The sequence below is a fragment of the Drosophila obscura genome, unplaced genomic scaffold (genome assembly GCF_018151105.1).
Source record: "Drosophila obscura isolate BZ-5 IFL unplaced genomic scaffold, ASM1815110v1 contig_150, whole genome shotgun sequence".
Taxonomy (NCBI): Eukaryota; Metazoa; Arthropoda; class Insecta; order Diptera; family Drosophilidae; genus Drosophila; species Drosophila obscura.
The window spans coordinates 4,795,820-4,811,881 of NW_024542736.1; the positions used below are offsets into that span (position 1 = coordinate 4,795,820).

The 16,062-nt window shown below is 47.1% G+C and overlaps 3 protein-coding genes across 3 annotated transcripts; all 3 read left to right on the top strand.

The window, feature by feature from the left end:
* The first annotated feature begins 8,179 nt into the window (after nt 1-8,179).
* LOC111068953 (trypsin) lies at nt 8,180-9,213 on the top strand. Its single transcript, XM_022358768.2, has one exon. It carries the CDS (start codon nt 8,188-8,190, stop codon nt 9,169-9,171), a length of 984 nt encoding a protein of 327 aa, XP_022214460.1. The 5' UTR covers nt 8,180-8,187; the 3' UTR covers nt 9,172-9,213.
* A 116-nt stretch (nt 9,214-9,329) lies between these two features.
* On the top strand, nt 9,330-10,232 carry LOC111067318 (seminase-like). Its single transcript, XM_022356377.2, has one exon. It carries the CDS (start codon nt 9,330-9,332, stop codon nt 10,230-10,232), a length of 903 nt encoding a protein of 300 aa, XP_022212069.2.
* A 162-nt stretch (nt 10,233-10,394) lies between these two features.
* Nucleotides 10,395-11,334, top strand: LOC111068606. The gene has a single exon (XM_022358206.1). The coding sequence runs from the start codon at nt 10,411-10,413 to the stop codon at nt 11,275-11,277; it is 867 nt and encodes a 288-aa protein (XP_022213898.1). The 5' UTR covers nt 10,395-10,410; the 3' UTR covers nt 11,278-11,334.
* The last annotated feature ends 4,728 nt before the right edge of the window (nt 11,335-16,062 follow it).

Genomic DNA, 16,062 nt, shown 5'->3' on the forward strand with positions numbered 1-16,062 from the left:
TGTGGGCCCCATCGCCCACATAGCCATTCCTTGTTCGGTGGCTGCTGTCTGACTGTTTATCTAGCTGCAGTTTCAAGTTTGTGTGCATGCTGCGGCCAAGGATTGAGCAAGAGGCAAGCGGCAAGAGGCTAGAGCCACGAGCCACGAGCCAGGAGCCACTCGGAGCTGGTTGCATGGCAAAAACGCAACACTTTAGTTTAATTGGTAACCAGGCGGATTGTGTACATTTTTAAGTAAGAGTTAATATTTAAGAGCGGGCCAAGTTTTGCTAATTTGACACTTGAATTCGCAAGTTTTGGCACTCACTGCACCTGAAAGCTCTGTAAACATTTTCAGTTGGAGGTTCTATTTGCCTCCGCGGTTTGGTTTGGGGCAGCGGCAGCCCACAGACATGAAAATCCAATATCCAAAGCCAGCCACACATCACAATCACACTTGCACTCTGCCCAGTCCAGCCCATTTTCACACAGAGGTGAGAGTCGCAGCCCAGCCCAAGTAATGTTTCTGTGGGGTTTTTTACCCCATTTTTCTGGGATGCTAATGTGTGTGTGTGTGTGTGCCACTGTGTGTGTATCAGGCTTAAATGGCTTGCACAATTATAATAATCCCGCCGTGCATTCTGCCAGCCACCAAATGGAGCCACACTGCGGACACCGCCAGGCAGAAATTTTAGTTTTAGTTCAACACTGAGAGAAAATCAGTAAGAGAAGCAGAGAATGAGTCTTGAATGACTGGGAAATGCTGGGAATATTTCCTTTAATTGGACTGGGCCAGTTTTTCCCCTCAGTGTTGGCTCTAAATTGTGAACAACGGCCGTTCATTGTAATCGTTTTGCCATTAAAACTGTCAACTCTATTTACAAGTCTTCAAAAATCAATTGTTTACATTTGCCAAAAACCAAATCATCGCAGATTAACGACATTAAATATTGCATTGTGCTTTAATGGTTATTTTTGCATCTCAATTGAATGTGATGCATCCCATTGTCATTGCCGTTGGAGATTGTTTGCTAACTATTTTTGTTTGTAATTTATTTGAAAATTGAATATAAATTATTTACTAAAAAAGCATTAAAACAACAGCAAAATACACAAATAGGATAGAGAGAGAGAGTGGGAGAGAGTGAGGGAGAGAGAGAAGGGCATGCCAGGCCATAGAACAATGACTGAAACAAGGGACACGGACATGGCTCTGTAATTTTAATTAAAATAAACAAACGAACAAAAATACGATGGTGAGAATTGCATGATCGGTGCTTACACATGTACATCTATGTGTGTGTATATGTATATGTATGTGGTGTACAATATGTGCAGCATAGAAGCCAGGACTGAACTGATTATATTACAGCCATATCGTACAACTTTTGGCCATAATTGTAGTAGGGTTCTGCTGGGTTTTGTTTGTTTGTTTGTTTGCTTGTTTATTTGTTTGCTGTTGCTGTCATTATAAATTTCATTTTAGCCAGAACGGAAGTCGGTGTGTCTGCGTGTGGGCTTACCAGTTTTAATGAGGTGATAATGGTAGTTCTGTTGGCAGGGTTGGCACAACCGAACACAGTGAACAGCGAACAAAGGCCCATTCTAATTGGGAAAACAAAAACAACAAAAACAACAAAAACCACCGACGTATTTGCAAATCAATAATGTATTTAAATAAGCACATGAAGAAACGATTGAGGCGTGAATAGTAATTCACCTCAAAATACTTAAACGCCCTTTTGTATGCCATAATTTGCCACATTCGACCAGAGCAGTTGATGGCGTTACAGGTCACTGCCGATGACAGCTATGACGACAATGTCGGCGATGGCTGGCCATGATGATGAATATGACGATAATCATGCTGTTGGTATTTGCGTATTAGGCCAAATTCAATAATAATACAAACTGCCAAATGCAAAACAGAAACTAATTGCAATTTGCATGTATGTACGAGTACGTACAACAGTAACTGTGCAACAAAACAAAACACACAACTGTTTATTGAGTTACTTCGTAATTACAATGGCAATGCCACACCACACCACACCGTCCCATAACATTGTTATAGTTTTTGGTAGAGGGCCCCCGAGGGGCAGCTGGACATGTCAACCGTACACTTTGGCCGCCCTGTGCCTCCTGGAAGTGCAATCAATGGCGAATTGGGCAACAGGGCTCTAATTCCAATGTGCACGAATGTGCCAGGAAACAGAAATACAAACACTGAAACCGCAAATAAGGCTGCCAATTGAAAAGCCAGAAACTGCTATTCGAAATTAGTTATAATCGGCTGGCAAGTCTTTTTGTGTAGTCCTCAAAAGGCGTGGCAGCAGGGCATGGCAAGTATCACCCCATTCATTGTGACTTGTGACGGGGGTGCTGCCCCCCCGAAGCCCACCCTTTGGGATCAGCCTCTGTGAAGCTGTAATGAGCTTTCACAACTGCTCCGGCCAAGCCCCCATTACTGGGAATGACTATTGAAAAACGGTTGACCAAAAATGACGCGCAAATGTTGGCAGCATTAAATTAAAGCGTCGTAAATGGGGCTCAAACCGCACGCGAAAATGTATGCATATAAATCAGGCAACGTGGCCCGTTCGCTGATTGACGTGTGGCAGGCAGGCAGTCAGGCAGGCAGCCAGCGCCTGGCCCTGCAAACTACTGCTAATTTGTTGGAGGCCAACACACTGCTACTGCCACTGCCGCTGCCACTGTTCCTCTCCGCTCTGCGCTATGCGAGACGGGGCTATACGACAAAAAAGAGAGGTATTCAAAACAGCCAAAACAAGGCAAACCAAGCCAAGCCAAACCAAAGCAAACAACAGCAGCAGCCAGCAGCAGGAGCAGCAGCCAGTTGGCAGAAACTGTGAGGAAAGCTGGCGAAATGTGCCGAAATTCCATCAAAGCGACGTTTTACGGATAAAACATTTGCATATTTTGATTGGACACGCCCAGTTGTGTGTGCCTAGTGGGCGAGCAAACAATGGGGCAACGGCAACGGCACCCGCTCTTCTCCGCTCTGCTCCGCTTCTGGGATCGCTTTTGGTCTCAGGGTTTGGCATGCAGCTAACAAACTGCGACGTGCGCTAGGCTCAGACAGAGACCACAGCAGCAACAGCAGGCTGTGCCACACGGCGGCAACAATACAATGGGGGCAACTTCTATGGCGATAAGGGACACAGAGGCTGAACACGACGCCCACTGTCCGAGTCGGGGTCCGAGTCAGAGTCCGGGGACCGGGAAGCGATGGCCAACTCCCTGACTGGTCTATCATGCGGCTGACGTGACGTGACGCGGCAGCGATTTTTACACTTTGCACTTTTTTTCACAGCTCACGATACCCTGGACATTTTAGCTCAGCAAAGGTATATCTCTCTCTGTACATATATCTACATTTATGTAATGCCCCTCTCGCTTCTCTCCATTTCATCCCGCTTTTGACTTGCAATCATGGAGAGACTTCCCTTTCCTTTAATATATTTACAGATTAAACAGACTTTTCTTTAGTCGACTACTTTAAACTTTTCCCAGTTTGATTGTTGCTGAATATTGCTGGTCAGCTGCTTGTTTTTTTTTTTCGATCGCTTTTTAGTAGCGCTCCACTTTTTGCGGCACATTTTGGCAGCGTCGCGCCGTCATCCGTCCTCGTCGTCGTCGTGGGCAATAAATCTTAATTTTCGCTATTAAAATGTTGTAATATTTTCGCTTGTTTTTTAACGCTTTGCCGATTGTTCCCGTTCCTGTTGCTGCTGCTGGGATATAGCCGGATATGTTGAAGAGCCATAAATAAAATATAGAAAATAAAAAATTGAATTGCCAGTCGCGACAGCAGCCGCTGGTTGCCTTAGTTTTGCTAGGAGATTTTATTTTATTTTTGTGGGTGCCGCTTAGATTTTGTGGTTCTAAACGGATTTATGCTCCCCCGTAATTGATCTGTTAGCCGGAATTGCCGAGGCGATAAGTTCTGCGATAGCTACTTGGCTTTAAAGCCCACCAATCTGTAGCTGGTCAGGCGACTGCTGATGTCATCACCATCATCATCATCATCGCTGACGCAGCGTCGTACCAGGAGAGCAAGGAGTAGTGCTTTGAATTTACACACTCACTATTCGCCATTCATCATTCATCATTTACCATTTACTCTTTGCCATTCAACATTCGGATATTGTCGCGCTGTGACTCTTATTGCATTAAAATATTTGACACAATTGCAAGCTTTATGGCAATTTGCAAATTGCACGGTGACTCACGGTGTTCCTCTCCTCTCAGCCACGGTTCAGCACTGGCTTTGTCAGCTGCACAGGTTGTGTCAGGTGTGTGCATTGTGCGAGCTGTGTCATTTTCCACAATTTCATATGTGACAGTGCGTGACAACATTCTGCTGCCTCGCCTTGCATGCAAGTCAATCAGTTATAGTTACTTTTTGGTGGGGGGTTAAAATATTGAAAAGGAATTTCAGTGTGCATGTGCATGAGACTTGAAGACTTAAAATGCATTGGAAAATGTCCGAAAATGTTTAAATTTATTTTGCAATCCACTAAAGGAAAATATTTAGATGAGATGGAGTATATTTCAAAGAAATACATTTCGGCTTGCATATTTACAGCATTTAATTCTTTTAAATGCTTTGCCATTTATTGAGATATTTTCGTTTTCCCATTCGTATTAAACTTTTTGCCAAAACTACTCTTTGGATAGCAAATTAACCCACTGAAATTTTGGCTTAGCAGCCAAAGCCAAGGCCTAGTGTGGAGGTGGGAATAATCCAACAAAACTCGATTCATTTCGGAGTTAAGGTCATAAATCAAAGTGTCTAAAATGGCATACATAAATTTTCATACTGAAAAAGGCATTTGCGATGAAATTAACACGCTCCGAAACAGGACTACGCACACAATACATGCATGGAATACACATACACATACACATACGCATGCATAGACACAGACACAGAGGCATATTCTCATGTATATCGTTGGCTGTGATTAATGCAACGCGGCGTATGCGTAACATTTCGCTGGCTGTCTTTATTAATGGACGCTGATTTGCACATAAAGCAAAACACATCCATATGAGCTCTACGATAAAATGTAGCCATGGAACGGTCTGGGGCTTGAGGTCTGATGGCTGCTCGCGAGCCTGCTCTGGAGGCGGTGGGTGGGTGTGTGGCATACAAGGTGCTGGGATTAAACTACGAGCAGATAGCTAGCTCCTGCTCCTTGTTGCTAGGGTGCCGCTGGCTTGTGGCTTCTTGGCTGGTGGCTGCCTGCCTGCTGCTGCTGGTGCTGTGCCTTCGCCTTTGCCTCATGCTTAAAGAGCAGCCTGGGCATTGTTGTAGAGTCATTAAGGTGTAAATTATACCACTAATTAGCCATTAAGTAGCAACCGGGAGCAGGCAGCGTTTAAGCACGTAGATGCCAAAACACAAGCGAGTTCTATGCCACGTTGTGTGAGCGACTTGGAACTATGTATATCTGGGCAATAAAATTTAATGAGCATATAAAATGTGAGAGTGAAAATACAATAAATTCAGCTTCCTGCTCGTCTGCCAATCGAACACAGAAAAATGTACAGCTTAAAGGTGCGTCAGGATTATCAAAGGCACTCCAGAGACGAAACGAGCATGAAGACAATCCAGCTGCGGACAGAAGTGTGTGTTTGTCGGTACTCAATCCTCTGCCAGTAATACTCTACATATATATATATATATATGCATGGTGGAATAGAGCTACAACAAAGCATGTGCGAGGAAAAACAGGAGAAATAGTTAAAAAAAATATTGAATTCTTGAGACATAAACAAAGTGAAGAGGAGCGAGAACTGTGTGGAGTAAGGGGAAGCGGAAGCGGAGCAGTACAACTCCGGGAGACTATTGAAGCAGAAAATCGAAAATTTATACAAATATGTTGAAAGAGAAGGGCAGAAGACCAGACCAAAGCGGAATATAGTGGAATACAGGAGTGGAGTGGACTGGAGTGGAGTGTAGTGGATCGAACGCGTTCGGGAAATGTGCAACGGCGGCAACAAAAGGAACAGCGCATGTCTATGGCCAATGTGCTCTGTGCTCTGTGCTCGAATGTGTGTGTTGGCTGTGTTTGCCATGGCTAAATTTGCATTTATTTTCCGAGGGTATGTTCAAATGTGCAACGAACTGTGCTTGAGTAGAAGACAGCCAGGAGAAGAGAAACACACACACCAACACTGCCACGGCACCAGGCAGCAGTGCAATCAAAGACGCTACCGCTACTGAAGCTCTAGATTCTTCTCCCGCTGCTGCTGCTGCTACTGATACTGCTCCTGCCACATTCCGCCCCGGCGGCAGTTCGTGTCCATTGCAACTCACTCTTTTGCCGAGTCCATGTCCAAAGAGCGTAAGACGAATGCACAGCTGACCCTGCAGCCAAATCTGAGCCTGAGATGCAGCTGGAGCAGCTCCTGCCCTGCCTTTGATTGCTTTTAAAGCGTTCTCTGCTCGAAATTGAATTTGCCATTAGTCGTTGGCAAACTTGTAAATTCAAATAAGCTCAACGTCCCACACTGCATACCATTCCATTCCATCCCGTACCAGCAGCCCCCCATGTGGCAATGCTTGTGTTTTTGATTGCGTCATGCTGCATAATGAGCTGCAAAATCTTTGCTCGGCTTACATGGCGTGTGAGTGACATTTAATTTGCCGTCGACAGCATCAGAATAAAACAGTAACGAAGCCCTCCCATGGACGAGCCCTTGGACCATGGACCATGGCATATATACTCGTAGTCGAGTGTGTGTTTCAAATACTTATGGAGGGAGACAGAGAGAGAGAGGGAGATGGACTTTACCGAAAAAAACAGTCTGAGAAGCCATCCCTAGGAGTTCGTTTCGTTTTAGATTTCGTACCTTTGTGTCTGCTTTCCTCTGCTGCAAATGGAGATTATTTATTAGATGTGGCCCTCTCGCTTCTCAGGAGCCAAACTAAAGTCCAAACTAAATTCGGTGGCAGCACAGGAGCCGAGGCGGCACGCATTTTACAGCTAATAATAAATGACCCGAGGTGGGGTTGTCGTCGGCCACGTTTTTCAACCGGGCACGTACGCATAAATTTCGACAAGCACAAGGACCAGGGGCAGGGATGGGAGTGGAGTGGACCTGTAACATGTGTTGGGGCACAGACCTTTTTTTCCGAGCAGTCAGGCAGGTGTAGGTGTGTAGGCAGCCTCCAGTTTCATTGCTGGCTCCTGTGCGTCATCCCATAAACCAGCTATAATGACCAGCTATTATGGGCACTGACTCGGCTTACAGGCCCGTGAACATATGCTTGTCAGTCAAGTTATGTGCCAAGTGTAACATATTTTAAATAATTGATGAGCGAACCCGATCCGATCCAACCCAACCCGACAGCAGCAGGCCTCCAAAATGCAGAGCCACATTTGCATGGAAGCAAGGTCCTTTGGCTTTGGCTGCCCATCAATTAGACGCACTCGTTGCCGCCGTCGCTGGACTGGGCTGGAGCTGGGACTGGTGCTGGTGCTGGTTCTCCTGTCACTTTTTTGCTCACGGCGCCAGGGGCCAGATGGAAAAGCCTTTGGCTCATCCGTTTTCTTTCCGTTCCCCTCCGCATACATTACAAACACTTCAATTTCCGTCTGCCAGTCCACTTCAGAGCCAGAGATTCCGAATCCGTTTTTTGCCCATCCTACCCCCTACCCCCCTATCGACCACCCATTCCCAGACAACTGTAATCAAAGCAAATTAATTATCTATGTCCTTCGTTGTACGGCGGTCGCTTTTTTCTCTGCCTGGTTTTTCTCATCTTGCGTATACCTTTCAAAGCCGGTCGGTCGGTGTGCTGCGCTGGCCTGCGAATATCCAGGATGTCTGCAAGAGGCAAGAGTTAAATGACAGCCATTGATGCCTGGTTTATAATTCAATGTGTGCAGCTATGTACAACCCCTGATATATGCAATGGCCAATGTCCATGTTCGGGGGCGCACAGGAATATGCTGCAAAAAATGCAAATGAAAATGCCCAAACAATGAAACAAACGTCGAAGAATGAGAAGAAGAAAAAGAGGTGAAACATGGCTTCCATCAAAGATTTTAATTAATATTGCTGCAGTACGAGTGCCAGTGGAACTAATTTTGTTAGTTCGCCCCCCAAATCTGTTTAGCCATGGCTGGCCGGAGATGGGAGATCGTAGCTGAAACCATATCAATCTTGGTTGGACATGTGGCTTAAAAGCACTTACCTGTTGCTCCTGCTGGGCCTGCCCTGGAGCAGTGCCAACTGGGTGAAGATGTACGACGAGAACTACCACCGGCCCGTGTACTACAATCCTGGGCACAGCAAAGCGAATCACGTGAACTACAATCGCGCGCAGCTGGAGGAGCGCGACATGGAGCACGAGGCAGAGGCAAAAACGAGAGACGAATTCGATCCCGCAGTGCACAAGACCTACTACGTGCACATCTACTACAAGGGCTCGCTCTTTTGCTCGGGGGCGTTGATATCGCGCCGAATGATCATCACCTCGGCGCGCTGCTTCCTGCCGCCCACGACGGAGCCGGTGCGCGAGTACAAGGCCAAGTACATGTACGTTCTGACGGGCGCGGACATTGGTCACCGCACCACGACGGTGCCGCACGCGGTGAACGCCTTCTACATGCCTGGCCACAAGGAGAACGGCACGGCCAATGACATCGCCCTGATCTCGCTGACCAAGAAGCTGGACCGCGATACGTACCGCTACATCAAGCTGTACCGCAAGATACCCAAGGCGGGCGACAGTGTCCGAATGGCCTTCCTGAACCCCATGGAGTACGAGATAACGCTCCACGACACCAAGGTGGTGGACATGGAGCGCTGCAAGCACACCTACGAGGGGCTGGGCTTCCGGGAATTCCTCTTCGAGCCGGAGTACTACTGCGTGAGCAATATGAAGCATTCCGTGAAATCGGCCTGCAACACCCGCCCCGGGGATCCGCTGATCATAGACAATCAGCTGGCGGCGATTAACATCTTTGGCGAGCACTGCGACGAGGAGGAGGACACCGACACCATGGACATATATTTCGGCGTGAGGCACACCATCAAGTTCATCCAGCTGGCCACGGATGCCCTGCGGGCCTTCACGGGCACGGGTCCCTTCAATGAGTCGATGCAGACGACAACCCCCTCGGCTCTTGCCCTGGCCATTAAGCAGGTTAAATGAATATTTAGTTGGTCGCAATAAAGGGTCAATCAATTTCCTGCAGCTTGAAACCATGCTAAACGGATGCGCAACGGACGAGAGCGTGTCCAAGTGATTGGTTAGACCTACTCGGGGGGAGACCAGCAGTTTTGCGGTAGTTATTGGACCCACGTCAAGCCATGGCCATGTCCCGCTTCCTGCTGCTGCAATTTCTGCTGATGCTCGCCGTCTTGGCGGTGTGGTCGAAGACAAAGAAGCCCACGTACCACTTCCATCGCTCTCTGTACTCGGCGTATGCCGCCCAGCATAATCCCCGGACACAGAAGAACTACAAGCGCCATCATCCTGTCTACCCGGAGGTGAAAACTGCACCTGTGCTGGGCACAGGCGAGGAGCCCCTCATTAAACTTCGCTCGTCGGCCATGACCGTAGTTTTGCACGATCTGCTCGTGCGCATCTACAACAACGGCCAGTTCCTGTGCGTGGGCACCGTCATCACCGATACCCTGGTCGTCACGGCGGCGACCTGCCTCGTCAATGTGCAGATTGAGGAGCTCACAATCAAGAACTTCGAGAACCAGGTGATGCCAGTAACGCAAAAGAACGAAAGCGAGCACTTCCATGTGGATAAGGATTCGCTGTTGACCATCCTCGAACTGAAGACTGCCCGCACGAACTCCAGTGTCACCAACAGCGAGGCCATGCTGTGCGACACCACGCTGCAGCCCCGCTTCGTGGTGCAGCTGGCCACCTACATACGCACCCGGCACAGTGTCCACACGCAGAACACCGAGGTGCTGCCTCTGGAGGAGTGCCGCAAGCGCATAAAAGACCCCAGTGGCACGTTGATCCACGACTCGATGGTTTGCGTGAAGAACGCCAAGTACTCGACCAAGTGCCAGAACACCATCGGCAGTCCCCTGGTCTACGATGGAAAGATCTGTGCAATCAATATTATGGGTCACAACTGTCCCGAACCCTTCGGGGTCGACGTCTATAAGATGGTCTACAATGCAGCAGACTATGTGATGGAGAAAATTAAGTTCATTAAGAACGCCAAGCTGGACAATGATTTATTCTAAGCATTGCGAAATACCGGCCCCAAAGTGGGCACAAATATATTCGAATGGGTAGCAATCAGTGGTACAGTTTTTACCTTCAACCTGGAACGCTTGAAGCAAAGCAAAACGAATCCATTATCCAGCTCAATCTTTTGCGGTCTCGTAACCAGTGCAAAGTATTTCAATCGTTATCCAACAGATGCAGACGAAGATGGCAGCGATGTTGCATTGCAAGCTGCTCCTCCTGGTCTGTGCCTTGAGCGGAGCCACCACCACCCACCACCGTATTAACAAGCACGCGCTGCGATACCATAAGGACGACTGGCAGCCCCACTTCGGCTACCATAAGGGACATTATGCCTTCGAGCATGAGCACCGCTACAAGGCCAGATCGACCACCGCGAAGAGCACCAATGGCCAGATCCCTCTGGATGACTATGTCGTGCGAATAACGTTCCAGGGGAAGCTCTTCTGCAATGGGATCATTGTCGACAAGCAGCATGTGCTGACGGTGAGCACCTGCCTCATAGACGCGACGTCCATGTTGGTGAAGCTGTTCGATGGCAGCCGCTACAATGTGACCAGCAACAGTCCGGCGACGGGCTTCACGACGAAAGACGGCGAGGAGCTGCTTACCCTCATCAAGCTGGGAGCGGAGCTGGGCGATCAGTACGCAAGGCCACCGCCTTTCTGCCAGCATCGCATCAAGTCCAGCGAGGCTGTCGAGCTGTGGACGTGGAATCACCGCGAGACCCACCTGCGGAAGAATCGAGCCGCCCAGGTGATGGATGAAAAATGCAAGAGCCAATTATCTGATCCCAATGGCATCGTCATCAAGAAGTACACCAGCTGCGTGGTCAACACCCAGGCTTCCACGAAATGTCAGCGCAACTTTGGCCTGCCCTATGTGCTCAAGAACAGCTTCTGTGGCATCAATATTCTGGGGCACAACTGTCCGAAGGCCAGCAGTGTCGATGTCTATATGCGGCTGCTCGACGAGAAGCGGTACATCAGCAAGAAGCTGAATCAGGTTCGACTCTCGGGCATCGACAAAGAGATATTCTAATCAAATTCAAATAATTATACCCATGAATATACAATAAACTTAAATGATGCCACGACATTGTTCAGGTTTGTCTTTCAATGATTTTCAGGTTTCGTAGATGAGGGTTCAGTGCCACCTTTTTTTTGTTGTAAATGATTCCCCCAACGCAAGTTCAGACTCCTGAAGATCAAATGAAAATATGACATTAAATTGTTCTGCCTCATTTCCGTTTCGCCTGGCTCGGCTGATGTTCAATCAAATTAATGAAAAATTGCTACCGCCGTCGAATCAAAGTTCCCCAAAAGAAGCATTAAAGGCGCAGACGCTTAGGCCAAGGCGCAGGCCAGGGACTCGGCTGCCTGCTCAGTTTCCCCAACAAAAAGAAGCAAAAATAAAGAAAAATAAAAGAAAAACTTGACAAACACAGAGCACAAAAATGAAGTGGCAGCAGGAAAAAACCTTTTGTATTGCAGCGATAATGTCATCAACTAAAGTACTCCGTCGGGCATAGTGAAAAGTTCTAGTCAATCGCAATAAAGCGCAAAATGTTACACAGTCAGTGGCGGGGTAGGGTGTTGGGGCTTAGTGAATTTGAAAGCGAGGCGTATACATTGAGAGAGAGAGAGTGAGTGAGAAGAGGGGGGACACGGAGTGGGAGATGTTGACAGGTGCATGGGAGCTGTGTAAACATCATTAAAATGGTTTTTCTCTTTGGCCATCCACATCCTGCCTCCACTACTAAAATTGAAATGGAAAATCATTGAAATTATATTTCCATCGATGTGCACCGTTTTTTTTTCGTACCCCCCAAAGAGGTTTTCAATGCTTGGACGGCTTTTTGGATACACTATATGGGAGACCTGATTGCGGATATTAAACATAAATTGAGCAGGGTATCAAAAGTAAGCCTTCTTTTCTAGCCTACGTTTTTTGCCTGTTGAAGTGAATGTGTTTCTCCTCTACATTTTGTGGACTGGGGAGACGGCAGGCGGCAGGCCCGGCAGAATTAGCCACACATCACTTTATGGCAAGAGCACTTTGTTAAATTAAACTAAATAATGCAAGGGCGCGACCACAGTTCATAAAATGGCGGCACAATAAACAAATCGCAATCTTTTGTTATCTTTTTGTAAATTGTTGTAGCCCAACACACACAGATACGCACGCACACACATGGATCTGCAGTCGGGTTTGGAAATATTTGAAAAGAAAAATGCGGTCGCCGGCAAAGTGAAAACGAGATCCAGAAAAACAAAAGAAAAGCGGGAAAAAACTGTTACCCACAGAACGCATTTGTATGTGTGCGCACGTCCTTGGAATGTGTGTGAGCGTGCGAGTGTGAGTGCGAGTGTGTGGGTGTGGGTGTGTGTGTGTGGCTGAGTGTGCGTAAAATTTTACGATAATACGCAACAATTTCGAAATGAGTGCACCCTGCTAAGCGGCAGACTCTGGCCGGGTCGCGTCGCGTCGCTTCGCTTCGGGTCTGGTCGCTCTGCGGAGCATTTCGAGTGCAAAGAAAGCAATTTCCTCAATATTCTTTATGGCCAACAAGAGAGAGAGAGGAGAGGAAAGCGAGACAGTAAGAGAGAGTGTGAGAAGGGGAGAGACTGGCACTCTCTTCGCCCTCTCCTTTGCTGTTTTTGCGAAGCTTTTGTTATTATTTTCAAAGTTCCATAAGCCGCTTGCTAATAAAATTTTAGAAGCCTGAGACTGGCAGTGGGCCGGTTCCTGTTCCTGCTGCTGCTGCTGCCTGCCTGCTCCTGTGCCTCTGTCGGAGGCTGTTAACATTATCATAACGCACACAGAAACACGCATGTGTGTGTGAGTGGCCATATAATAATCATGGCCACACACTAACACACGCCTACACACAGACACGAGTGTGCAGTATGTATAGACTCTGGCAGACATTTACATGCCACTTAGGCATTGTCGCCCCGCTTCTTTGACTAGCGTTGCGTATACGCCTCGTGGTGCGTGGTGCGTGTGCCTTATAATTCATTTATTGGCATAATTTCGTTTTATTTTTATTTGTTTTACGGCTTTTGCGATTGCCTTTGATACGACCAAAGGCAAAGCGACAGAAATCGAAAGAAAAAAAAAACCCTGATAAAGGACGAGAAAAATGGCAAATTGAAAACATATTGAATATCGAATGTTGTCTCCCTGAAAGCCCGTGAATTGGCTCGTCTGCCTCCATTAATTGTTAAGCTGCACACGCGACCTGGCATACAATTAGGGCGACGCCTGCGGAAGGCATCTCCCGAAGGAAGATCCACCTCCATTACAAGGCACTTTAATTCACACAGCCAGAGAGCATAGATCACGCCCGGCTTAATAAATTCCCATGCCAGGCAACGGCAACGCCAACGCCAACCGACAAAACAAAAGAATCTTTGGATGTTGTCGTTGCCACTCAGTGGGGGTGTATGTCTTACCTCCACTGCGAGGGGCTTGGGAGGGGCTCCAGGAACAGCAGCTGAAGCCAGAGCCAAAGATGGGGTCTCTCCGGCGACTGTCTGGGCCCGAGGAAACGTGACTGGAAAAATGCATTTCCGCTGCACGTAAAAACTGGGCAAAAAATCGACCACGGCAAACCGAAAACGGAGAGGAAAACGAGAGGCACGTAAGTCAATCAGCAACTGGACGGCAGCCACAGACACAGCCACAGCCACAGCTCTAGTTCCAGCTACAACTACAGTACTAACAACTAAGTATAGTCCTAATGCAATGCGGAAGTCACACTCCAATTTAGCCGAGCAGGATGGGGGCGAGGGTGAGGGCAGAAAACAGGGCGCCTGATTTTGTTGCTAACTGAATGAGTTACTTCCGCTTTGCCTAACAATTTTAAATAAAATCACATCAGAGCGAGAGCTAGAGGCAGAGGCAGAGCACACCCGCCGAAGTATGGCCCAAAAGGGTCAGGGGGGGAACAAACAACGGAGCACGGAGAACGGACAGACACTGACCAATATGGACAATGGTCTAGTGTGTGGATAGCAGTTGTTACCACTGCCTTTTCTCCTCTTTGTGCTGTGTGCTGTGTGTGCATGGCAACCGACGCTGGCCTTTGAAATATTTATGGCAGCAGCAAAAGGCCATAAAAAGGGAATGCCAATATGCGAGTGGCGGAATCAGAGGCAACAGCGGGCTCAGTCGCTGCCAGGCAACCAGGCAACCAGGCAGCCCTGGCCCCGACCACTTAATCTCAACTCAATGAAAGTGCTGGCCATTTGGTAGCCAATTTAATTCACTCCGATCTGACACTGACTCTGACTCCGACTGTGACTCCTCTTTGAATGGACAAAGAGCCATTTCCATATTAATCCTCGATGCATCAGTTTATTTGCCATAAACTGATTGGCATGGAACAGGCTACAGTCTATAGCCCATACATACTATATTTGCAGGTCTATCACATTATTATGTTTCGCATGCGAATCAACAGCAATTACTTCCATGAAAAGCAAATAAAACAAACCCGAACCAGAATGCGATACAGCGCTAATGGGTGGGCAGTTTGATGGAATGTGGAATGTGGGATAATGTCGGAAAATAGTGCAAATCATTACAGTCAATTAATTTTTGCCCAGGCAAAAATATGAATTGCAAAATATTCATTTACACATCAGGAAATCAGGAAAAGGGCAAATAATGCAATTACATATAATGCAAACATTAATGCATGAAATCAAATGAAGAAGCCTCTCCTTCCATGCCTGAAAATACCCTGGAAATGTCAATCAGCAATTATGTTGATTCCTAATATATATATATATATAAATATATATATTTTGCACTCACAATATCATTTAAATATTAAGGATTTAGATGATATTGCGACATAATTGCACTCGATTTTTGGCATCTGGATGTTGAATTTAAATAAATTAAAATTTATAAACGTAAAAACGATTCCAGAAGCCACTCTGGTTGCGCTATGCCGAGGTTGACTCGTAATTTCTTAACATCTGTTCGTACGCTATGGAGGATTTTTTGAATGGTAACCCGTAACCTGCCTAGGGTTGTGGGACCTTTTGTTGTGGTAGAGCTGGGTATTACGGTATAGCTTGGCTCTACTTGTGGTTAACAGAGTGCCCGACGAGATCTCGCAGTGTCACCGTATGGGGGCTCTGCTCGGCCTGCAAAGAGATCTGCAGAGCCGTTTCCACCTGGGCCAACGTTGCTGAATCAATTCGGTCGTTTTCATACGTTGCCTTTGCTCTTTGGAACAAAATCTTCAGCTGGAGCACGTCTGAGTCGACAGTGGCTTTTGCATTATTAAAGAGCGTAGTCAGCAGCAGGACGCCTGAGAACATCTCAGATCCACCATAGTTGGCAGTGTCATACCGTACAAAATCTCCCCGTAACGCTTCATGCTTTCTATATGTAATATGTTAATGGACTGAATACAGTCCAGTATTGACGGCCATCTCAAAACGGAAATTCAAAGAGCAGGCACAAATCTCGATTTGCCGCGGATGGTCCTGTTGCGAATCGTTTACGTTGTAAGGCCAAGGTCAAAATGGTGCTGAAAACATCGATCTTTCTGATACATACAATATACCCTTAATCGCACATGTACCCTGTATGAAATGTGGCTCATACACGTATCAATATCATTCATCATTCATCAACAATTCTTTTATCACTTGGATAAGAAACTAACGCCAATGGCTATCTGTAACAAACCCCCGCACCCACCTCTGCCACACCATCTACCGAAATGACAGCCCATGGGTAATAGATAGTGCCGTGTGCTGCAATTAACACCTTGCGAGCTGCACACAAATATTTGCCAAACTT

Bases quoted from the DNA above. Each gene is read 5' to 3' on its own strand.
- LOC111068953 (XM_022358768.2), top strand. From the start codon at position 8,188: ATGTGGCTTAAAAGCACTTACCTGTTGCTCCTGCTGGGCCTGCCCTGG.
- LOC111067318 (XM_022356377.2), top strand. From the start codon at position 9,330: ATGGCCATGTCCCGCTTCCTGCTGCTGCAATTTCTGCTGATGCTCGCC.
- LOC111068606 (XM_022358206.1), top strand. From the start codon at position 10,411: ATGCAGACGAAGATGGCAGCGATGTTGCATTGCAAGCTGCTCCTCCTG.